Source organism: Cyclopterus lumpus, chromosome 6 (assembly GCF_009769545.1).
Source record: "Cyclopterus lumpus isolate fCycLum1 chromosome 6, fCycLum1.pri, whole genome shotgun sequence".
Taxonomy (NCBI): Eukaryota; Metazoa; Chordata; class Actinopteri; order Perciformes; family Cyclopteridae; genus Cyclopterus; species Cyclopterus lumpus.
Genome location: NC_046971.1, coordinates 25,748,015 through 25,773,709, shown reverse-complemented (window position 1 = coordinate 25,773,709; position 25,695 = coordinate 25,748,015). Strand labels below are relative to the sequence as shown.

At 44.7% G+C, this 25,695-nt stretch overlaps 1 protein-coding gene across 1 annotated transcript; it reads right to left on the bottom strand.

Moving 5' to 3' along the window:
• Nucleotides 1-49: 49 nt before the first annotated feature.
• Nucleotides 50-24,229, bottom strand: sntb2 (syntrophin, beta 2). The gene is made up of 7 exons (XM_034534034.1): nt 23,211-24,229; nt 8,759-8,978; nt 7,881-8,091; nt 5,425-5,567; nt 4,655-4,851; nt 2,568-2,758; nt 50-2,373 (listed from the first exon to the last, which is right to left on the bottom strand). Exons 1-7 carry the CDS (start codon nt 23,938-23,940, stop codon nt 2,281-2,283), a joined length of 1,785 nt encoding a protein of 594 aa, XP_034389925.1. The 5' UTR covers nt 23,941-24,229; the 3' UTR covers nt 50-2,280.
• Nucleotides 24,230-25,695: the final 1,466 nt, after the last annotated feature.

Below are 25,695 nucleotides of genomic sequence, written 5' to 3'. Positions count from 1 at the left end.
AATGAAGTAAATATTGTCTATATATAATAAAGCTGAGACCACACATCCCTTCATGTGATTTGTAACAGTTTTATTGGTAGGTATTTACATATGAGATTATTACATCGTTATCGTACATTGTATACGGGATCTTGGAAGGAAGTCTAAAATACTTTGCATATGACAGGTTGTTGCAGCAGCGCTTCATCCAGTTGTGACTCAGTTCAATGATTGTGTGTGACGCAGATATTACCTTTGGTTAAAAAATAAGAAAGAAACTTCTTTGAAGCATTGCTTTGCATAGACAGGATAGCCTCAGATCATAAAGGAGGTGAAACATAATCATCGAGAAGAAGAGGAGTACATTCACAGATAGTGCATCGAGGGACGGCCTGCAGCTCCTAGAAGGCTGACCAATTAAGACAATCCGATCTGTGCAGTGAGATCGACATGACATGAAGAAGCAGGAGGGTGGAGTGCAACACAGGGACAACACTGACCCAACATAACCCAGAACACAGCGTCTTAGGGGAAGCAAAGCCCACCTCTCCTTTTCGAGCTCTATCGACCGGAGCGACGACACAGGGACACATTTTCACTCCCGCAAAGAAGAGAGAAAAAAAAGAAGGCAAAAGAAGTTGTTCAAGCCCTCACAAGGACGTCAGAGTCGGAAACAGAATGAAGGTCGTTCCTGTGTTCCGTATCCGAGGACAGAGGGCATATCGTGTTCTCAGCCGGTGGACACAATGGTACATTGTGTGCACCAGAGGCTCCACTGAAGGGTAGGGAGGCCCATGAAGCAACTGAACGTTATGAAAATGTGCTGATTACAGTCATGTTGAATCCTCAGGCACTGGACCGAACGGAGCAACTGGAGGGAAGACCAGTCAGCTGACTTCAACCCACAAGTGACAGCAAGCAAAATCAGAATTTATGGGTGTGAAATAGATAAGCACATGGCTGTATTGATGGTCTGTAATGGTATTTCTGAAGAGCATAACACATTCTTCTTGAGCTTGGGAACTCAAGGTCCATTTACTGGTTAATGTGGACACTGGGATCTGGATCATTCACCCCTCCTACCAGAGACCACGCCTCCCAATATATGTGCACTTACTATGTGAGTGAAGTTCCATACTGATGACAGCCTAGCCATCTCCATGACAACGGAGGCCGTGAGATGCGGCTGAAAGCTCCAACAGGAAGCAAGTTGATTGAGGAAAGGGCGATTTCCTCAAACGGTCATTGGCTGTATGAGAATTAAATGGAAGTAAAAGACCAACGCACCGTTCTGTCACCTCTCTGCTGTTCATGGGAGGTGAGACGTATTTGACCGTTACAGATCACTCACACACGATGCTACCACCCTGAAACCAGTGCGTGTAACAGTCTTTAGCCAGAGAAAGGCCGCCGTAGGGACGGTAACAAGAAGCCAGTAACCTCGAGCGCAGTGGAATGAGACGGTAGTGTTGGTCGAGGAGGGGGAGGTAACACAAGGTCATGTCACGTGTCATCAACCCGCACAGAGTTCAATGCCAGGAAGTCATGCTGTCGTGAGACACACACTTTAAAAAAACTAAACAATGTAGCGTGGCTTACACTAGAACAGTAATACTATTGCTTGCACACGTCCAAAGCTTACAATTCTCCTATCGTGCGAAAAAGAGAAGAAAAAGGGAAATGATACAAAGAGTGTGTTGGAATACATGTCAAAAGGCACAGTTGGCACTCCTGATTACAACAGCAGTTTGGGATAATGTGCTAGAAAGGTGAGTCTGTCAGACAGCAGGCACACTACCAAGCAGACAGAAGTGTGTGTGTCTGTCTCTCACACACTCACACACACACACACACACACACACAGTACATTGGAAGGCTGTCGTGGAATGAAAGGCATAGAGGTCCAAACAGGGAGCATTCCCTGGTCTGTGCGTGCTGTGTATCGTCTAAAAATGCGTCCTTTCCTGATGTGCACGGGTTATGAAGTCTTTAACATCTTATCAGGTACTCATACAGAAATTGGTTTTTTTTTATACTTTTAGTTTTTTGTGACTTCAAGCAAAGCACCACACCCTCCCCCAATGTCGCATTACAAATGATTGCAAGAAGCCGAGGAGGTTGGAAGAGGAATCTTTGAAACAATCAACAGTTTGACTCGGGGGGGTTAAATCTGCCCCACAGCTTCAGCTGGGAATGGAGAAATGGTACTACTGGTACTATTTAAAAAAAGAAAGAAAAGGAAATTGAAAATCCCCCCCCCCCTCGCCGCGCCTGTCCTCAGGGCCGCCGTAGTTGGTTGTTTCACGTCAGAAGGCCCATTCGGGTGAGCTTGGCTGACAGGAAGGAGTGGAGCACGAACACCACCGGCTTTGGGCCCGAGTGGAGGTCAAACACCTGGAGGACGGAGAGAGGACAATCCGATCTGATACACAGCTGATCTTTTGCAGTATAGTAGCTTCCATCACAACACTGAATCCATTTGGTTTTTGAGCTCGCAAATTACAAGTTAACGGCTCTGGTTCCAATCGAAAGTTACATAGAACATTTGGTAACTAAAAGTAAAGAGTCTTTATATTATTACAGCTCACCATCTCTCCCTCTGGACCCCCAAAGTCAAGGTAGAGGTTGCGTATCCCGTCATCGGCGGACATCTTGAGCTTCTCGTAGGGGTATCTGTACAGCACGGCGCCCACGGCTGGGTCCACCGGCTCCCTCATCACCGTGAAGCCCTTCTCGTAGTGCAGCGTGAGCCGGACGTCCTGCCTGTTCAACGTGCAACCTGAGAGAGAGAGAGAGAGAGAGAGAGAGGAGTCCGGCTCAGCGTTATCTCAGTCTTGGAACGGGAGAATTCAGCTGGTTGCATTCTGAAACCTCACCACCAGATGTCACCAAATCACACACACAACACACTCTCCCTTTAAATGACTGAAGTCATATACTGATAGGTACACGGAGGCTTTCCAGTGCTGTTCCGGGCGCCAACCATTGTTCTGCAGCGAGTGGAAACATTCCCCTCTGCTGGCTCCAGCTCCAGCTTCTCCCACTCAAAGCTGCTGCCTCGGAGGTGCTGCACACGGTCAGTCAAAGCACTCTGACCTTTAAAGGCCTATATACATTAAACATATCTTGTCTGCGCAAAAGAAAGAAAAAACCTTAGATATGGGTTTCTGTTTGGGAACAAATATTTTTTCTAGAAAACTAACTTAGCATCAATTTGCTGGCACGATGGTTTCATGTGGAAAGGTGAACCCACATCCTCTGGTTAAAGGCCTGCTGACTAAACAATACACTATTCAATAAAATGAATACTTTCTGATTTTATTTGGTATTTTTGTCATATACAGTGATGATTGCTGGGTAATATGTATGTTGCTATTGTCCAATGTTAAGTCTCTTTTTGATCACGTGACGAGACAACGCAAGTATTAAAAGTAAAAGTTAATAATTAATCATTATTACTTCATTGGTTGTTACTGTGTGAGCCGCAGCCTTTAAATGTTGGGGACAATTGAACTGCTTTATTATACTACATGGTAGTTAAACCTATGGTGGTGCAACATATTCTATAAAGTGATATTGTTTTGTATGAAAACTCAATACAAAGTGACACAAAGCATAGACCATTTCTGTCTCCACTCCTCATATCTAGGGTTGCAAAGGGGCGGAAAGTTTCCGGTAAGTTTCCGGAAAGTTTCCACGGTAATTTTGGTAATTTTGAAAGAAAAAAGTTTATTTGCAAAAGCATATAACAGGTAACTTAAGTGTAGTTGAGAACAAGACTATGCACGCCGAGCTCAGCTGGACCCTGAATGCAGCTGGTTGGGAACATTGTCTGACAGAAACATAAACATAAAACGTTCTGTTGTTGTTGAACGTCTTTGTCATCAGTTCATTTTTAGTTCAACTAGCTCATTTTTTGGAGCTGTGAACTTAGTTCAAAGTTTTGAATTATGAACTATGAACTGAACTAGTTCATTTTAAAATATGTGAACTATGAACTGAACCAGTTCATGTAGAAAGTGAACTTTCCCAACATGTGTGTCATTAGCATATTGATTACTTGGTAAACTGAAGCCATGTTCATTTTAATACCAAGTTTATTTATATACAGTAGACTTTACAGCAGTGAGGAGGACGTTGATGAGGTCCAGGAAGAAAACATTTAGACCTGAAAGGATTCAGGGAAAAACACAACAAAAAATGTGTGTTGGGGGGTGGTGATCATAGGGAATACACCTTTTTTATTCAACGTTCATGTTTTTGTTGTTCGATGAAAGAATAAAGTTCTACTCACAAAATGTCCAAAAAGTCAAAAATGTCATTTTTAAAAGTTGTATTATAAATGTTTGCATGCACGTCTGCTTATGACAAGGTACATACAGTTAAATTACCCCAAAATGTCCCGTTAATTCCCGTTTATTCCCGTATATTCCCGTATATTCCCGTTGAAAGTTTCCAACTTTTAATATTCCCGGAATTTTGCAACCCTACTCATATCTACATTAAATACTGGCATTTCAGTATCTTATAGTTTCTTACATTCCTTTATGGGGCTACTTTGGCTCCGGTTACTCTAAATTCTGAGCTGGTAGACCAATCAGGGGTGGCGAATCAGATTTCAGATACTCAATTAAACCGCAAGTGCCTTAAACCTGTGCCTCGCTCACTCACTCACCGATGGAGACTTCTTTGATGAGCTCAGCGGCAGCGTGTGCCCCCTGCACGAGGGCTCGTGTCCATGACGACAGATCCCAGTGGGTCTCCACTCGGAAGATGTGGGACTCGATGCCCCGCCCTGTGCCCGTCCGGGTGGCGAACACCAGGTCCGAACCCTGGGCGGGAGAACCCCGGGTGCCCCCAGAATGAACCAGTCTGGAGGCAGGGACACAAAAAAGACTCCTTTGACGTTTGCATGGATAACCTGCATTGGCCATGAAATTGATTTGTTTCAGCTGTTTATTAAAGTTGGAGAGGGGATGACCTGGGTGATGCCCTTAGGGTTGCTCCTTTCAGGTGGGGGTTCCCAGCGCAAGTTTCTTTTGCATTTGCTTTAGAAAACCCCTCTCCTTACCGAGCAATAATGTTTTCACTGTAAGTGAGCAACTTTAAACCATAAACTACAGTTTGTTGAACATATGTTGGCAGTAGATTACAGTGGATTTTAACTACAGTACTGGACTGAAGGTCTGCTAAAAGGGTTCCTTTTCACTGTCAGCTGATGCCTTTTAAAAATGGCCAATCCAAATGCATTTGACCATAAATATTAATATCTGTACCATGAAGAAATGATAAACCCATATTGCAGTTATGATGAGTGAACTGTTCGGAGCAAAAAGGTCAAATCTGTTTGATCTCTGGTCTCATTGTGGATTGTTTCCTGATGGACGGAGAGCAGACCGGTCTGGTAAGATATGTGCATTCTGGTCCCAGGTCAGTTGTCCTCACCTTGTGGCTAGCAGCGGGTGTGTGAGCAGAGGCATGGACCAGGACTCTCTGCTCCACGGCACCGATTCGAAGAGCAGGATGTCCTTCTCCGTCAGTGCCATGACCACTGGCTTGTACTGCTGCCGTCCACCTTCCAGATGGACCTAAAGAAGAGAGTCAGGTGGAGATGTCAATACTCGTAGGTAATGATGGTACAAAGCAAATCTTCAAAAGACATTTTGCACTACATGTTTATTTCAGTAATTATACCATGGGGTTTACTGCAAAGGGCAGATATATATGCAGTTCTGGTACAGGTGTGGTGATGTAGTCTGACGGGGTACAGGTGTGGTGATGTAGTCTGACGGGGTAGAGGTGTGGTGATGTAGTCTGACGGGGTACAGGTGTGGTGATGTAGTCTGACGGGGTACAGGTGTGGTGATGTGGTCTGACGGGGTAGAGGTGTGGTGATGTGGTCTGACGGGGTACAGGTATGGTGATGTAGTCTGACGGGGTACAGGTATGGTGATGTAGTCTGAGGGGGTACAGGTATGGTGATGTAGTCTGACGGGGTACAGGTGTGGTGATGTAGTCTGACGGGGTACAGGTGTGGTGATGTAGTCTGAGGGGGTACAGGTATGGTGATGTAGTCTGACGGGGTACAGGTGTGGTGATGTAGTCTGACGGGGTACAGGTGTGGTGATGTAGTCTGACGGGGTACAGGTGTGGTGATGTGGTCTGACGGGGTACAGGTATGGTGATGTGGTCTGACGGGGTACAGGTGTGGTGATGTAGTCTGACGGGGTACAGGTGTGGTGATGTAGTCTGACGGGGTACAGGTATGGTGATGTAGTTTGACGGGGTACAGGTATGGTGATGTGGTCTGACGGGGTACAGGTATGGTGATGTAGTCTGAGGGGGTAGAGGTGTGGTGATGTGGTCTGACGGGGTACAGGTGTGGTGATGTAGTCTGAGGGGGTACAGGTATGGTGATGTAGTCTGAGGGGGTACAGGTATGGTGATGTAGTCTGAGGGGGTACAGGTGTGGTGATGTAGTCTGAGGGGGTACAGGTGTGGTGATGTAGTCTGAGGGGGTACAGGTGTGGTGATGTAGTCTGAGGGGGTACAGGTGTGGTGATGTAGTCTGAGGGGGTACAGGTGTGGTGATGTAGTCTGAGGGGGTACAGGTGTGGTGATGTAGTCTGAGGGGGTACAGGTGTGGTGATGTAGTCTGAGGGGGTACAGGTGTGGTGATGTAGTCTGAGGGGGTACAGGTGTGGTGATGTAGTCTGAGGGGGTACAGGTGTGGTGATGTAGTCTGAGGGGGTACAGGTGTGGTGATGTAGTCTGAGGGGGTACAGGTGTGGTGATGTAGTCTGAGGGGGTACAGGTACAACAGAGGAGTGAAGTAGCTCATCCTGACAGTTTGACAGCATTGTGATAAAAATAGGGCGGTGTGTGTTCGTCTGAGTCACTGAGTGACGGGAGTGTTGGGAGTTACAGTGAAAAAAGCAATGACATCGAAAACCAGACGGTGTGTTTGAGGGTGCAGCAGAGTAGGTGCAGCAGAGTAGGTGGGGGCTCCATAGGAAATGGTGCAATGCAACGGAAACTTGCCTCAGTGTTTCCTGTCTGGGCCCGGTCAAGATAAACACAGCCAGATATCCATGCATTCAACATGGCCTTGAATGAGCACTTCATCAAAGTGAAAAGATAATATTCAGAGTGAATGGCCCTGGTTCACTTTTCAATGGGCATGTTTCAATTCAGGACTACAGATAATTCAAGAAAACACACTCTTGCCGTGTGCTGCTGCAGAGCAGAACGATCTGAGTATGTGCAGTGATTTAAAGAGGCGTTTGTAATGTGGCAAACGCAACTGAAAAACCACTGATATCATTTCCTATTGAAAGCAACCCGTGTGTCAACTTAATATTTATCTAACCTGAAAATGCACCGTATTCCCGCATTAGCATCAATGCATGCTTAGTGTAAATATCTTGACTGAAGGTTTACCTTGTTATGTGTTAATAATATGTTTTTAATTCAAATATACCATAATTCAACATTTCTTATGTACTTTATTGTGAAACAAATACAATTTAAAAAAGCTTATTGACACTTTGTGTAACGTCTTTATGAACATTTTAAATGTGGTTGTAGGAACATCTTTGTGTTGGAGCTCGGCTATCAAACGGATTGGAGCACCATCATAACACCATAAGCTGGACAGTGGTTTATGTTTAAGTGGTAGTCTTGACTTGAAGCTGTTCTGTGACGCTGCATAGAATTGAATTGTGTAAAGATTAGCAATGAACCCAAAGCAGCTGATTATCCTCCGGACAGACAATGAACAATCCAAAAGTGGCTCAGTGTATTTCTTGTACGTGAAGGACATCAGATGACAGGACGTAAACACGGGCCCACGCTGTTGCCTAGCAATGCATTTTCCCCCCCGAGCTGTTAAACCAAGATACCTGTTCGGCCAGCCAGCCGATGTGTTTGAGATGGGGGTGCGCGGCGGCCGAAGACGAGGCCCCCAGGTAGGCGTTGATGTGAGCCAGGGTGTGCGGCAGCAGAGCGGCAATGTTGGTGTGGACGGCGGTGAACCAGGAGTTGGCGGTGGGTCCGTCTTTGCAGCGCAGCACCACCGTGTGCTGGCCGTCCGGGGAGTGCAGCTCCAACAGTCTGAAAGGGACGCAAAGGAGCTGCGTCAGCAACCCCACTCAGGCTCTCACGGGAAAGAACCAACCACAACCCACAAAGGGGGACGAGTAAGATCAGAATTTAAGCTTTTGAGAGTGGAATATCTTTTTGGGGTATATTTCAATTAATAATACAAGCTAATAAATACATAATTGTTATATGTAATCTCCTTAGAGCTTCGTCCACATCCTAGACTAATAGAATAAATGATGTAATGTTCAAACATGAAAAACAGGACAGGGATGCCAGATATATATATTTTCAGTTACCCAGAGATGCCCTCATTTTGCATGCGAGTGGTACTGTACATGTCCTGTGACAGTGGAACTAATTTTCTGTTTAAAAAAACAAATAAAAACGATTATAGTGTAAGAAAAAGGTTAATAAAAAGCTAACTGCTGCTTTTGTTTTTTCCTTTTCTTGTGGAGCCGAGATTTGCTTTGCTTTTGGAAGCAAATTCAATTAAATTGCGAGTCTTACGGGCTAATTCTTACTAGAGGCTCGATCATTTCAAGTTGATTTAATTCATAGTTTATGTCCTTTATTGACATGTGCTCATGTTATTTAGCCGCTCGTGCATCATAAAAGAAACTACACCTAAACGCCCACACACTCAGCTGTTCTTCGACAACCTCTTTTCACATGGTACCTGTTCTCCAGATCGGGCATGGTGAGGTTCCTGCTGATGAAGCACATCTTCAGGCTCATCACTTTTCTGTCCTTGGAGGAGGAGGAGCCGCAGTGTTTGGGCGACCCGGAGTCCTCGCTGCCGCTGTAGCTGGGCGACTGTGGGCGGACGCCGTCCCACGGCAGGTCGGCCACCAGGGACGGCTTCTTGAAGAGTGGAGAAACCTCGCGGATGTACTTCACTGTGGAGGACACACAGAAGAGGATATGGAGTGAATCAGCCGATGCACGTCCGCCACTCGGCCAATACCGGGTGGTAATGATATGGATACAAAGCAGGATCTCAGGGATATTTGATACACATTATGTTGTTATTTGTTTGAAAAACAGTAGTGAAATACGCTTCACGTTGGTACTGTATGTTCGAAAATGACTCTACTTCTCTCTTGATTGATTCCCTCAGTAAACATGAGTTCATGGTCTCAATCTCTAGTTTCAAGCCTTCTTCAATACAGCGTGATGTTCAGAAAAAAGAAGGAAAAGAAGATATTATTAAAAAGGGGTTTTTGGCACAGAACAAGTGCAACTAAACATTTTATCATATCACGCAGGGTGACGATGGACGAAATGTACTCAGACAAAGTCGCTATATTTTCTTTTCATTCGGCCTTTATTTATGCGGGGGGACCCAATGATCTGTGATATTTTATTTTATGTTTAAATGTGAGGTTAAGTGATTCCAGTAAGTTTTAGGGCCATTTTTAAGAGTTGTAAGCATATGAGGATTATCGGGATAATATTGTTCATCCTAATTATTCTGGCCAGGATGATTGTGATTGTTTCTAACATCCCAAGTCGAATTGGAACCAGACTAATTTTGTAAAGCTGCAAAAGAATGAGAAAGTTTCAAATCAGCATCAAATGCTCCACAATCTATTCCATCCTCTTGTCTTTACGAAGGTTTCCTCGGGACCAAAATCGTCCTCTGAACCGGACACATCGAGCAAAAACCTTTTACAAACACGTGGGATCCACTGCCACGTCTTATCGAGATAGAATAAACACGGCGAGGTTGCCGTATTTCGTCAGAACAGCTGTTAAACATCCAGAGAACTCAGAAGGGAACAGCGTGTTGATAGTTTGGACCGTCAGTGGGATTCCGCCCAATAACACCCGTCACTCAGGATAAATGGTGCGGCCGGCCGTAAAAACCAGGCCATGAGGAAACACTCGGGGAAGTTTTGTTTAAACACACGTTGGGGCCCCGGTTAGGGGGTGAGACCGTCGACGCTCAGCTTGTAAACTCACGCAGGACGGAAAACAGACTGTGGCCCGTGTCTTTGTCCAAGCTGGAGTTTCAAGTCACTCGGCGAGTTATTGCGACTTGAAAGGACACTGGTCCCGTTACGACCAAGAACTTGGAATGTAAACAGTTCCTGCTACCTTCCAATAGGGCTTAAAAAGGACATAGTGGTCCCCTGTGGGAACTTATCTCAGACCAATACGAGAGGACTTGGCCGTACGGCTGTGAGCTTGGCGGGTCGGTGCTGGATTCCCTTTCCAACCACGGTCCCGCGGCCCCCGTTCCGTTGCAACCTTTTATCCTTCGGGCCCATTCCATCTCCTCTACGAGAGAAATGGGGTCGTTGTAGGGAACCCGACTCTTAAAGAGGCGAGGTCACTCTTGAATGATATCAGGTTTGCGTGTTTGTGCGAGTGAGTGCGTGTGTGTACACGAGAGCTGCAGAAAGATGAAGTCTCTCAAATGAGCCCAGCAACCAGAGCTCACGACTGAGGCGTAGAGACGTAGAGGCGATGCATGAGTCCCTGCATGCTTTGGGCGTGAACGTTACGTATGACTCAAGAGTTAAAGGCGGGGCTGGTTGCCAAAAGGCCCGGTTCAGCAGCCCTCACAACCGCACCGCCCACACCGACACGCTCTGGGATCATTTCTGCAGACGTAAGTGGTTAGTGAGTGAGTGAGTGTGAGAGCATTCCCCAATGCCCATGTTTATGTCTGAGGATCGTATGGAAGAGGATAATAATCGCATAATAATCAGATTCGCCGCAGAGATGTTCATCCGAGATATTTTCCGCCCGCGCAGCAGACCGGGGCTCTCTGTGGCCGTCACGTTCACATCTTCACATGTCAGACGAGCAGCCCTCCCTTCAGTCTGCAGTTATTGCGCTTATTAAGGCGGTCCCAACTGTAAAGACCACACTATACGAAGAACTGGGATGGAGTTTACAGGGAATAAAGATAATACTAGATAATAGCAAATGTCAAAGTACTGCAGCCCACAACCGTAATGTTTCTTTTCTATGGATTTCTTGGATAGTTCTTTCAATATTCTATATTTCTATATAGTCATTCTTAATGCTTGTTACCGGGTCCAATTCCTTGCGACATCAGGCAATCTAAGTTTAAACTATCTTTAAGTTTTTACAGGTTTGGCAGAGCTAGTTAAAAGGAAGCAAGATCATTTATTATTTGATAATATACTTCGTGGCTATGGGTAATACTGGGGCATGATCAGCAAAGAGAAAAAGCAAAGAATTCTATAAACGTTGAGTTTGATGATACTGGACGGCCCAGGGGGAGGACGTGGCGGAACCGGCCTGTGGGCGGTGCCTGGTTTTGATACGACTGTTTTCAACATGGCGGCTGGGTCGCAAACTTTCTCATCTACAGCGAAACAGTACACTGAAAAATGTTCCTGAAAACATTTGAGCCGAGAATCATGCAAAGCAGTGACCGAATCTTGATTTGTATTCGATCAGCGCTGCCTAGTTTGACAGTTTGATGGTGTATTGCGATGTACGGACCTCATTCACATGAAATCACATTAGATTGAGCTTGTGGCTCTAAAAGTTGCTGTCGAGATGTGAAAGAAACCAAACCTTTAAATGTGTTAGTTCTCACCTGATCTAATATGTGTGACTGGTAAATCAGCCCAATCTGAGCAAGAGGCCAAAGCCACACACCGTTTGTGTAAATATATATTAAAGGCTCTTACACTCGGACTGATGATATCTGGAAAGTCTGCGTTAGAACAAACGCATACGTGGTGCATCACCACCACTCTGCAGCTATTGATTTAACGTCAGTCCTACCCAATTATTCACCTTCAGCCAGACTGATGTGAGAATAATAGGGATGAACTGAAAGCTGTATGAACGTACGTGGTAAAGTTTGACAGAACAAGCCTTCTGATCAGCGGCACGGGGAAAGAGGATGTGGGAACAATTCATTTCCGAGCACCGGCAGAGAGTTTCACAATGATGGTGGTTCTGTCTGTAGAGAAGAACGTGACAGCTGGGTGTCATCATTGCTATGAGGGAGCACTGACAAACTTCATATGAAGAGCTGGTCAGTTTTTCAGAATTTGTCAACTTTGCCACTGGACTTTATGCACTTTTTGGTTGGCAACCTCCAGCTGATGAAGTCCCTCCAATTAACAATAGTTAGAGAACCTGGAAGTCACAATGCAACAATAGTCGTTTCAATTCCGATACCAGGATCAGAATGAAAGACCACCAATGATGTCTAAAATACTGTATCGGGTATTAGCAAGTAAGTTATGCCATGTATCAGCTCATTTAAACTACACAGGAACAACAACAACCTCATTTAAGCTACACAGGAACAACAACAACAACAACTTGTGTTACTTGCTACCTGCCTAACCGATGTGTTAGTGCTACACATCTGGGGTTGCACCGTTTTGTTTTCCTGATAACGCTACATTGTGAACACATCCGTACAGCTAGTTAGCGTTAGCGGTTAGCAGCCTGCACAGTCCTGCTTGGCTAACATTGAGGGGGTCATGCGCCATTTGGGGGGAAACAAGTAATTGCCGAAGGTATATTATAACGTTATTATGTGTTCAGATGTCATCTTGTAAAATTCTGTTCTTTGCAGGAAAACCAGAATAAATCCACTCATTTTTGAAGATGTTTTCACAGCGGTATAAAATGAGAGGAGGGAATTATGAGCCGTTTACATTTTTTTGTCCTATAACGCACCGGTATCAGAACGGTACTCTGTATCGGCCGATACGCCAGTTCAGGTATGGGAATTGGCATCAGGAAGGAAAACCTTCTCCATTTCTCTGGCTCTATGATTTTAACACAATATGTATAATAAGGTTATTGACACATCTTTCAGATTGGTGTTGTCAGATGAACTTCATCGTGAATGCTCGGTTGTGTAATGTGTTGGCAGAGTGGGCCACTGTACATCTGCTCCTATTCAGGTTTTGGTTTGGCTCAGAGAAAAGGCCGAGAGCGGCCGCCGTCTTTGATGTAGCCACAGAAATCAGATCCCTGGTCACGGGATGTGGCCTCTCAGAACAGCCGAGATGCTCCACACACACCACAGGGTGATCTACCGGCTCCAGATTGGACTCTAGAAAACCACGATGGGAATATGTGAAATAGCAGCAGATCACTAGAGGAGGTTTACAGTGGCATTTGGGGGCCTTTCAGTATTAAACATTTCTCATTTCCTTTCTGCTGGATAATAAATCTGTCTCATCTCAGATCAAACATCAATAGAGACAGATGTAGTGCTTTCTGCCTGCATCACATGTCCATATGCCTCTCTTCCTACTTTTATGCTGTAAAATGAACTCATTAGTTCTGTTAGCTCCACTTCTGCTTGTAATGAGGTCTATACACAGAGGACGACCAGCTCAACGTGTGTGTGTGTGTGTGTGTGTGTGTGTGTGTGTGTGTGGTCTCACATTCGCCACTGTGTATGCATCGACAAAAATGTGTGAAAAGGAGATTCATGCCAGCCAACATCCCATGAGGCGCGCTCATCTGCCTCCTTCTGTGGGGTTACCTCTGTGTCGTTATTATGCAACCAAACAGAATAGGATGGAGTGCAAAACACAAACGAAAAGCTATATATATATGTGTATATATGTATATGTATATATGTCCTTAAAATGTATTAATGCTAATTCAAAACTGGAAGTGTTTTAAAATGATTTTATGAATGTAAAGATTATTGGCCAATAGTGACGTGTAATATTGTATTAATAGAACAAATATTGTACTAATTAATACAAATATTCTATTAATTAATAAAAACACATTTTAATGTAAATAATGCAGACGTGGTCCTCCAGAGTCCATGATCCTGCCTGCCTCCATATTAACTGTCCTGATCAACAAAGCTGTGCAATGGCAGTGGATGCTGCCACTCAATTTAAACCGGCCAATAGTGTCTTGACTCTTTCAGTGTGCCCAGTTTCAGCTCAACAGCAAACAAAAACCTTGGATTCGCTCCTTTTTAATGACCAATTAACTTTGCTTGCAATTAGAGCTTTTATATTACTACAGCAGTTTGGAAAGTTTACCTCTCAAACTTGTTCACAGAAGTAACCCAATAGCCCTCCCACCTCTCTGCCTGCAGCAACAGACAGGAAAACAGGCAGGAGGATGGACAGAAGAAGAAAAAGGATAATATGTAGAAGAGGAGGGAGTGCAAACGGCAGAGGAGTCTGACTCAACACATATTTGGTTGCGGCGTTAGTTGCGGCGAAAAGCTATCCGTGAAACTACCCGCCTTCCAATCTTCTCTCTCTCTCACACACACACTCTCTCACACACACACACACACACACACACACACACACGGTATGGCCGAAATAACAAAATAATAGCTTGCAGAGCAGCAAGTGAGGCAGTCAGACCCCAGCCTGTGTATTTTCCCCCCAAAACTGCCCAGAAATTCCCCTGTGGTTTGGCCTGCTGCTCCCCCTCGCTCGATTCTCTCACTCCTCTTCTCCCTCCTTTCTTCTCTTCCGTCCCTCCAGCTGTCCCTCTCCCCCGTTCCTCGTCCTGTCCTCCATCCTTTCCCTTACCTCTCATAAAGTCCTGTCTTTTCCTTATCTACTAATCTTGTCCGCTCCCTCCCTCTCGTACCCCCCTCCCTCGAAGTCCCTTTGTGCCAGAAACCTAATGAGAACAATGTGTGTGTGTGTGTGTGTGTGTGTTGGGCTATATGTCCTCATGAGGTCCCTTCACTGGTATCAACAAGACGCATTCACAATAGCATCGTGAACATATTTAAAGATTGTACTGTTCATTTATCTGGTTTAAACGATGTAATACATAGAAAGATAACGATAGAAGGTAAAGCTACAGATCGCATGTCAAGTATTAGGACTGTGACACAAACTCTTATTTTCCTCTTTACTCGACTTTACACAGATTTGAAGCAACGCAGTCAATATGTGGTTGAAGTGTAGACTTTCAGCTCTAATTCAATAGATACAAAAAAACTCACGCATTAACCGTTTAGGAATTACAACCATTTTTACACAGTCCCCTGAGACTCAGAGGCTCAAAAGTAATTAGACACTTGTCTTATAAAGGGTTGATGGCCAAACTGATCAGATAAAAAGATCTGGAGATGATTCAACATGTTGAGTTTGCACTTGGTAGCTGGTCCAGGGAACTCTCAGCATGAGGACCAATGCAAGTGAAGGAGGACATTTAAAGGCTGACGAACTACACAAACCTATCTGACAGGTAGCAGAAACATTAATTAACCAAATCAACACTTTGCTACATTCCTAAAAATAAGGACTATTCTGGCAAGCTCACCAACACCAATAGGCCCAGAAGACCACGGAGGACATGTAAAGTAGACGTAGCAGAATTCTTTCCTTGGTGAAGAAGAACCCTTCATAACATGAATACTGAGGTCAAGAATACTCTGGAAGAGGAGGCATGTCTTTGTCAAAGTCTACTATCAAGAGATGCCTTCATGAATCTGAATACAGAAGGTTTACAACGCGGTGCAAACCACTAGAGAACAGATTACACTTTGCCAGGAAACATCTGAATGAGCCAGATCAGTTTTAGATGAAGGTTATTTGGAAGATAAAACCAAGATGAACTCCGCATCTGAAGCAAACCACATCATCTGGTGAACATGGTGGAGGCAGTGCTATGACAAGGCTGTCTGGCTGCCAATGGGACTGGGTCATGGTGTTCATCAATGATGTCACAGAAAAATGAGGGCCAGCTCCAACATCTCTCCATTGCACATTACTAACTCTACTTCTTCTCCAGAGTCTTTGTGCCTTCTCGCCTCATAGGGTCCATTGGACCTGGCTGTGTCTGAAGCTGGTCCTGGCTCCTGGCTTCTGCCTCCTTGCCCCTACTTCCTGCATCCAGCCCCTGGCCTCCTTCCCAATGGCCCTGCCTCCTTATTTGTGCCTCCTGTCTCAAGGGCCTGGCCTTATTGGTCCGGCCTCTTTCACGATGCCTCCCACCTTGGCCCTGCTGATGCCCCCCCTCCTCTCTTCCTCCTTCTGTTTCATGGATTGTGGAGGTCTGGATCGTGGTCCATGCCTACTACTAATTATTCATACATTTCTGTCATATTCATGTAATGTGTTTATGTAACTCTGTAATGCTATTCATCTGGTCACATGACATCTGTTGCTGGTCACATGACATCTATTGCTTCTGTCCATCCGGGGAGAGGGATCCTCCTCTGTTGCTCTCCTGAAGGTTTCTTCCCTTTTTTCCCTGTGAAAGGTTATTTCTATTATTTGGGAGTTGTTCCTGATCCGATGTGAGGTCAAAGGTCAGGGATGTCGTATGTGTACAGATTGTAGCCCTGTGAGGCCCAAATTTGTAATTTAGGGCTAGAGAAAATAAACTTAATTGAATAGAAGCTGATTGAAGTAGCAGGACTCATATTTTAAATTCATTGCAATTGTGTAAATAGGAAAAATTTGAAAAAGTGTGTAACAGTCCAAATACTTATGGCCCTGACGTTTGTGTAGACATTCAGTTCACCTTCAGTGGCTAGCGTAGCATAGCCATGCTAACGCTACTTAATGATGTGCTAACGTACTCTGCTAATGTTCCCAGACAAAATGAGTACTAAAACCTGGAGTCAGCATTTTTGCACTTCCTGTTCGCATTTCTCAAAGTAAATGTGCTTCTGGTTAGAAATAGAGTCTGTGGTTCACACAAACTGAAGAGAAGTTAACGTTTGTTCTACGGTACAAAAGAGCCGTCACTAAATAGTTAATTTGAATGCTCTTCTGTCACGTGTCTCAATGAGACTACAACCCGTCCTCACTAGAACACCAGTCCTCCTTTAGCTTAGTGCTGGCTGCGTGAAGTCATGTGACCGTGGTGGCGTTCGTTTAATGCCTAAGGTTAGCTCTTGAATTCTGACGATTGCATTCAGGCTTCAAAAATCAGAAAAGTGGCGTTCAATTGTGAAGACTGGCTTGCGTAAAAAAAAGTATAAGTTAGATAGACATTTATTTACCACGGAGCTTATTGTCTGCAATAATCCAAAATCCAATGGAAAAATCTCTCTGAGAACTTCCTGGTTGGCCTACAGAAACACATCAACTCTGTAGCACTCTGTTAGGGACAAACTACTTCTCCATACATCACAAGAGGAAGTATTCCCTTGATCCCTCAAACACAGTCACACCTGCCCCCCCCCCCCCCCCCCCCCCCCACACCTGGGTCAAAGGAAAAGCCTTTGGGAAATCACGCTGTTGAAGTGTAAACAGTAAAGTGTTTATCTGCAACACCATGAAATTACATAAGTCCGTTTCAAGGCCAGTGCATTCAGTGTATTTGTATTTAGATATGTGTGTCAACTTTCTACAGAGGATAAAGCAGATTATTGACCAAAAAAACAAAATCACAATCATCATTCTCTACTGTAGTGGCTGTTAAAGATTACAAATGTCCCCACAGAGAGGAAAAGATGGAGGCTTTCTGCTCCGGTGCAGCAGGGCTTCAGTACAAATATGCAATCCCAGAGATTGTCATTAATACGTTCTAGTAGCCGATTCCTCGATAATGCGACATTGTGAACAACAAATCCGTGTAAAATCGGCAAAAGGGGCGGTAACGGTAATTAGTTAGCGTTAGCCGTGAGCAGGCGGTTGGCAGGGCGGTTCCATTCAGGTACATTACGGTGCGTTCAAGCTCCAAACAGTAAGAATTAGTATTAGGCAAAGTACTAATCCTGTAAAATGTAGCTTTGGGTGAGTCACAGCAATATAAAATAGGTATTAGAGGAGGTAATTATTAATTAAACTATTTTTAATGGCAGTCAATTAGGGTTATTTTGATTAATATGTTGATACATTTATTGTTGATTTTATCATGTAGTCGTCCAAGAAATCAATGAAAATGTTTTTTAAATCATTTGAAAAAACAGAATTATACTTTTACAAAAAATATTTTTTTTAATTCATCAGAAGAGGGTGTTGTCACTAATATCCCGAGCTAACTACTACAATGACTCACTCTGTATCAGAGCAATGGTTTGTTGAGTGGCCAAACTCTTTATCATCTACATCATGTGACAAACCTCAGTCACATTAAAAAAACACATTCATGTTATTTTCACTAGATTTGAGCTGAACGGACTTCACAGTGCTTATCAGCTCTTCTAGAGGCACTTGGTTACATTTCATAACTGTGGTTCCAAATGGTCGGCGCCTTTAGGTTCAAAAGGGATGTTTCACTATGCCGCAAATGAATGCTTCTTCTGAGCCCGTTCCCAGTTTGCTTAACGACAGCACAGCTGGTTCAAGCAGCTCAGAGCATCACGACTCAATAAATAATAAACTATACTCTCTTTAGCTCATGGGACAGGCGGATTGGGTAAACTAATTAACTGTTTCCCAACTCATTATTTACATTTAGACTATTATTTTTTGTATTAGAAATGTTATGAAATTGTACATTTAAATATGCAAATGAGGCATTATTTTATTAAATATGTAAAACAATTCTTACATTGACGAAACATAAATCTGAACATTGGATGAAGCCAAGTTCAACATTCTAGTTTAATTGTATTGACATATTAGTCTACGGTTTCTATCTCTTTGTATCACCCTATAAATCAGAAAATGCTGTCAAAAGCCTTTTTAAATCATGTTTTTAGTATTACATATTGTATAAATCAGGTCATGAATGATACCTGAACAAACCCCTTAGTAGAAACCTTCAGAATATAGAGAGGGATGAAAGTGAAAAGTTTGGTGGGTGTTAGACAATTTTCAGATAGATACTGTATGCAAATGATGCATTATCTATTGGTAACTTTGTTGGTTAATTTAGGAGAAATCTGCAGACACAAACAGACACAGTAAAAAAATAACGCAGCTAAATATGTATTTTGGATGTTTTCTTTGAACTGGTCTGAGAGAAGACGTCTTAATACATCTTAAGCAGATACAGAGGAACATTAGCATACATTTGAAGTTGAACAAATAAAACAAGTCCAATAGCCACTTTTAGCTCTGATTGTTTTTGCCTCGTCTCAGCTGCTCGTGAAACTGATCAGCAAGTCGAAATGATAAATGGCATATGAAAAAGTCAACAGAAACAATGATCTGGTTTCTCAAGGAAACCTCTGACCTCACTGTGAACCAGGGTTGCAAAATTCCGGGAAGATTCAAAGTTGGAAACTTTCCACGGGAATTAACAGGAATAAACGGGAATAAACGGGAATTAACTGGATATGTTGGGGTAATTTAACTGTATTTACCTTGTCATAAGCAGACGTGCATGCAAACATTTATAATACAACTTTTAAAAATGACATTTTTGACTTTTGGACATTTTGTGAGTAGAACTTTATTCTTTCATCGTTAAAAGCTAAAACTACGGAGGTCACATATATAATTTACTGAAGGAAATAGACATTTACATTTCCCTTAAATAATAATGGAAACTATTACATAACAGTGGAGGAAATACACTTCACTTACATTTGTAATAAATCATTTTCATTCAACGTTAGTTTGCAGCACATACTTATTGAGTATGCGGTACATTAGGATACGATTCAAACGCAACACAAGTTGGGTTAACTTTAGGTAAGACTTTGGTTTAAGATAATTGTTGTTTGAAATCATTTAAATGTTGCATATTTTAAAGAAGTTGTATTTTTGTTGTTGTCCTCAGACACCAATAAAACGGCTCTCATTAGCTGACTCCATGGAGCAGGAACTCGTCTTACATGAATGAATATATTTAGTAATGGCATCTAAAAAGCTAATTGTTTCGGTATCAGCCAAACTAGTGCAAATTAGTCGGTCTCTGTCACATTCCAGGAGTCCAGTTTAAATTATCTGTCTGGACACCAGAGACATTGCTGCGTGATGGACATCACAGGCATCGGACCTCATACCGAGGCGGAGCCGACGGAGCCCATTCCACGGGCCCCCGCTCGGGCAGATCTCGCCCCGGTCGGCTGGTGTTGGCCTCGCAACAAAAGAGATGGCGCGTTACTCGTCAGGGCTGTCCCCGTTTTCCTCAATGGCCCCTGTGTCTGGTATGGGCTGTTTTTAGTCCTCCAATTACCCACCCAAAAGGGCTCCTTCCACCCAACGGCAGCAGCACCCAATGAGACACAAGCTTCAACTAATCATTGTGACATATGGGATATTATGTCAGTCAGCTGGCGGTGGGGGTGGGGGAGGATTAACCAGTCAATCTGGGATATGTCATGTGTTAATGGGGCAAAATAACTCATATTCAAAATAGCAAAACAAACCTTGGTTCTAACTAGGGCAGGGCGACTTGGAGAAAATCAAATATCATCTTTTTTACCAAATACCTCAATATCGATATTGCAGGGATTTTGTAGGTTGGTCACAAAGAGATAAAAAAAAAGATCATCACTCCACTTAGCCTACATGTCAAGCATGGCAAGAAAAGTTAATCTATGCCAACATTTTATTTAAAAACAAGTGATTTTCTTTGAGGCAAATGGGACCATTTGTTTGAGCACGTTTTCATATTTTAAGAACAGAATCAAATGACTGACTGTATTTATTTGGCTCTAATCTTCTACCCAGTGTTTACTTCAGTGTTGTATTTTATTTATTTAATTATTTGTCTCAACTCAATTTAGTGTGTATTAGTCTCTTCATCTTCCTGTTTGCGTCTTGTCAATCATTTTCAAAACACTTTGAATGGCATTTGATTGTTTCAAAAGGTGCTATACAAATAAAACTTGATTGACATCTCAGATATTAGTGAAACTTCCTTGAAACAGGTTTCATAATCTAGTGGCGCGTGACAAGATTATCCCTCTTGGATACAAACAAATACGATTGAATCAACACAAACAACATGCCGTGCAGCTTGAGCTGAGACCAGCAGCCATGAATGAGACCAGCAGCCATGAATGAGACCAGCAGCCATGAATGAGACCAGCAGCCATGAATGAGACCAGCATCCATGAATGAGACCAGCATCCATGAATGAGACCAGCAGCCATGAATGAGACCAGCAGCCATGAATGAGACCAGCATCCATGAATGAGACCAGCAGCCATGAATGAGACCAGCAGCCATGAATGAGTCGAAGAGACAAACTAGAGATTTCCAGCTGCGTATAGCCCCATGCAACAACCAGCAATAAAGAGCCCTGACAGTGGGTTGCAAGCATGGAACCATCCAAGCCGTTGACCTTTGCCCTAAATATGCACATGCAAGCGGAGGTCAGGAATGTGGGGCACCTAAGCTAATATCTAGGGGGGGGGGGGGGGGGGGGGGTATGTGTTGTGTACACGGCGCGGCGGTCTGGAAAAACTCCATCCTCCTTCTGTTTCCTTCGCAGAGCTGTGGGAGCGGAGACGAGAAAGATGTGTGTGTGTGGAGGGGGGGGGGGGGGGGTAACAAACAGCGGAGCCCGCCTCCCGTCCCTAACTGACAAACAGTGACAGGCAGCTGACACATTCTTCTCAAATGGAGACCCCCCTCCCCCGTCTGCGGCCAAGACTCGCTGCAAAAGGTTTGCAAATGATACTCACGTCCACTGCGATACATGATGTGTTGGCATATCTAAAGATCTCCATCAACCAGCCGATAAAAAAGAAAAGAAAAGCTGGACGCAATCATTTGTGTCATTTCTGGTTGGGTGCAAACTGATTGGTTGATAGCATTTATGTTGTTCTTCCTCCAGCCTCTCAGCACAGAGGACATTTTACCTTGGTTCATGTCGGAGGTGCAGGAACAGGCCCCGTTTCGACTGGAGGGGAAATGTGCCGCACTTTGATTCGTCCCCACAACTCGTCAGTATTCACCGGCCGTTCGTTTCCGAGCCATTAACCAGCATTTAGCTGTTCCTGGCCTGAAGTTTCCGAAACCCCCCAAGGGCTCTGTGGAGCACTCTCCCTCTGAGTCACTCTTTTGACCACTTTTCTAAAGATGGAACTGCTCTATATCAGCGGCGTTTAGGATCCCAACTCATCTCCATGGAGCTCTGCGAGGTCCCATAACGAAGCCGGCACTCGTCTGCGAGGCCGCGTACTAATCCACCTCCATCTCCAGCCCCTAGGTCTCACTACGTACATTATTGAGGTCAAAGGTCAGGGATGTCGTATGTGTACAGATTGTAAAGCCCTCTGAGGATAATTTGTAATTTGTGATATTGGGCTATACAAAATAAACTGAATTGAATTATGGTCCTCCCATCGAAACTTTAGCACACTTTAAAGCGTTTTGATAATGACAGTAATTCCTTCTGTAAGTAATCTACCTCTCATTGCAAATGATAACAGTTATTGTTGCACAAGTGTGTATGCAGTTTATGAGATGCGATAATTAAACAAATATCAGGATTTATGGGGCCAAACAGTAGTTTTCAACCGGTTATACTGCAAAAGTACAAAAGTGTGGGACAGATGTTCTTTCATTACAGTCGTATTGGACAACAAACCTCAGAATAACAAGTGAGAGAAACTTTTTTTTAAATGCTAATTCCTGCCTAAAATGGATATTGGATTTACATCCAGATATTACTCCTTACATCTGGCCAGACATGCTGGTACATAAGCCTCATATGTACATCATCATCTAAATGCAGCGAGAAGACATTTCATGGCCACATGGACTTAACGTTGTGGACAGGCTTACACAGTTGTACTTTACACACTAGAATGGGTTGTATATTGTGTCGTGCAACAGATCATTTGCATGCTTCGTCTCTCCTGCACAGTGTACAGGGACCCCTCATCTCCAGCAAGCTGCAGCCATTCAGCGTCCAACCCACACCTGTGGTCCCCCTCCTGTGTGCACTAATCAAAGGCTTTCTGCTCTGTTGATTTGATTCAGGCCCGCTCCTCCTCCTCAGGTCACAGATCAGCTGGGAGGCCTCGGGTTTACGGAGGTATGGATGCTGTTGCAGTAATGCTTGTTCTGTGTGCTGAAAGTTAGGCCTTTATTATTTATTTATTTATTAGTATTTAAGTTTGAGTCAGACTGCTGTCTGAGGTTCAGCTTCAGGTTGGACTCGTTCAAAGTACCGAAAGTTCAAATAACCAAAGTATCAAAAGTACCAAAGCCAATAACGCCACGCAAAGGGGGGTAAACACAGAGGTGTGCAGCCGGGACCACCGCAGCCTAGTCTCGGCCTCTCGCAAGTCCTCGACCTCGCGTGGGCCCACTTACCCTCAAGCGTTACTTCTTTCCCCGCCTTCTTGAGCGCCTGGACCGCCAGGTCGTGCGTCGCCTCCCGGAGGTCGTTCCCATTCACCGAGAGGATCGCGTCGCCCACCCGGAGAGCCCGGCTCTGGTCGGCTGCGAGCCCGGGGAAGATCTTGGAGATGAGTATGGGCATCCGGTTCTCGCGCCCACCTTTGATACTGATCCCCAGCCCGCCAGACTCCTGTTTGACAACTCGGACTTTCCGCACCGCTTCCGAGGAGCCGTCCAGGCTGACGGGGACGTCGCCTTGTCTCGACCCGAAGCTGGACCCGGGACTGCCGTAGCTGGATCCGGGGCTTCCGAATTCAGAGTTGGTGCCGTTATTCGGGTACTTCCCGGGGCTGTTCGGACCGTAGTTGCCTTCGTGCTGACCCCGACTGACACCCCCGCGCCCCGGGCTGCCGCTGCGTCCCCTACCCCCCTGGTTGTGGTTCTGGAGTTGGTCTGGACCCGAGCTCGGACCGCGGCCAGGGTTCCCCGGACTCGCTCCCGGGTCGTTTCCGTTCGACATGCCATTTCGCAGGCCCGCCGACGAGTTGTCGTAGTCCCAGTGGTTCCCCCCCGGTCCGGCTGCCTCCGCTTCGGCCGTTAAAGTCAGCGTTTCTCGGGTGAGTTCGGCGGCCACTCGGATCCAGCGGTCGCGGAGCAGAAGGTCCAGTTGCCCGTTTTTGTCCGCTCTGGTCCAAACTGCCATTCCGAGACGGGTTCGCCTGCTGCGAGGCGGGCCGCGTTCACACTAAAGTCATCATCAACTTTTTCCTCTTTTTTCAGAGCGCGCACGAGCAGCGACGAGGCTCCACTGGCCGCGTCGACACACCCACTCCCACCGTGACTGTGGTGGGGGGCGAGAAGACACCGAGGACCCCCCCGAACAGAACCGAGCGGAGGAAGGAGAAAAGAACAACTGTCTGACGGCCAGCCTGAGACGGCTTGTTGTTGAGTTCAAGCCCTAAAGCTGTCCGACTTCCACTGGAAAGTTAGCGACAACAAAACAACGGGATATCCGCTAAAACCCTTTCAAAATAAATAACACACCGAAAGTAGTTTTGGGACGAACATCTGGAGCGGAGGAGTGTGCACATGTTAGTTTGAATACATTCACAGAGCGGACACCTGAAGATGAGATGAAGCCAGGGTTATCCTCCAGGGTTATCCATCCTCCAGGGTTACCCATCCTTCAGGGCTATCCTCCAGGGTTACCCATCCTTCAGGGCTATCCTCCAGGGTTACCCATCCTTCAGGGTTATCCTCCAGGGTTATCCATCCTCCAGGGTTACCCATCCTTCAGGGTTATCCTCCAGGGTTACCCATCCTTCAGGGTTATCCTCCAGGGTTATCCATCCTCCAGGGTTACCCATCCTTCAGGGTTATCCTCCAGGGTTATCCATCCTCCAGGGTTACCCATCCTTCAGGGTTATCCTCCAGGGTTACCCATCCTTCAGGGTTATCCTCCAGGGTTACCCATCCTTCAGGGTTATCCTCCAGGGTTACCCATCCTTCAGGGTCATCCTCCAGGGTTACCCATCCTTCAGGGTTATCCTCCAGGGTTACCCATCCTTCAGGGTCATCCTCCAGGGTTACCCATCCTTCAGGGTCATCCTCCAGGGTTACCCATCCTTCAGGGTTATCCTCCAGGGTTACCCATCCTTCAGGGTTATCCTCCAGGGTTACCCATCCTTCAGGGTTATCCTTCAGTCCATACAGCAGGAAATGCTGTCAACAGTGATCACAAACTATTCAATAAACAATTCGCCTATGACTAATATCTGAACACAACCTTCAGAATATAGAAAGGAATGGAAGTGAAACTTTTGTGAATGTAAGAGCTGCTGAAGTGGAGATTTGTGGAAATAATTTTAAAGATATATATTGTAAAGGTATACTTTTGCAAGACACATGTGACTAGAGTAAACCATTATAATAATACGTATCACCATGAATCTACCCTAATTCATTACTTAGGTCGGACACTTTCTTCTACTGACGGAAATAAACAAAGTAGTACAATCAACTCAAAATAAACCTACTAGTCTGAAAGAAGACATGTTATGGAAGCAAAATAGTCCAATGTTGGGAGGTCTTTCTTTAACATACATATACAACGTACTAAAACGTGAATGAGGAAAACTATTTGAATGTTTGCACTATTATTTTGAAAGTGTAATCAGCCAACTTCCCGTTTCACTCTAATTTATTCATTCTAACTTCACGCAGCTGGTCTTTCTGAAGAGTGAACTCAGATGACAGGCAGAGACAGCCAATAGACACGTCGACCTGTACATTATTTATTCATGAGGAAAGAGGCGGGGCGTCCATCGAGGCATTATGGACAAAGCCTTCTTAAGTTCACTCGTTGTGTTGTTGCCTCTATTAATGCACACCGCAGCCTAGATCACCCTGTCTTCATATCCCTACTGTACATCAGAGAGAGGCATACTCGCGTGAAGAA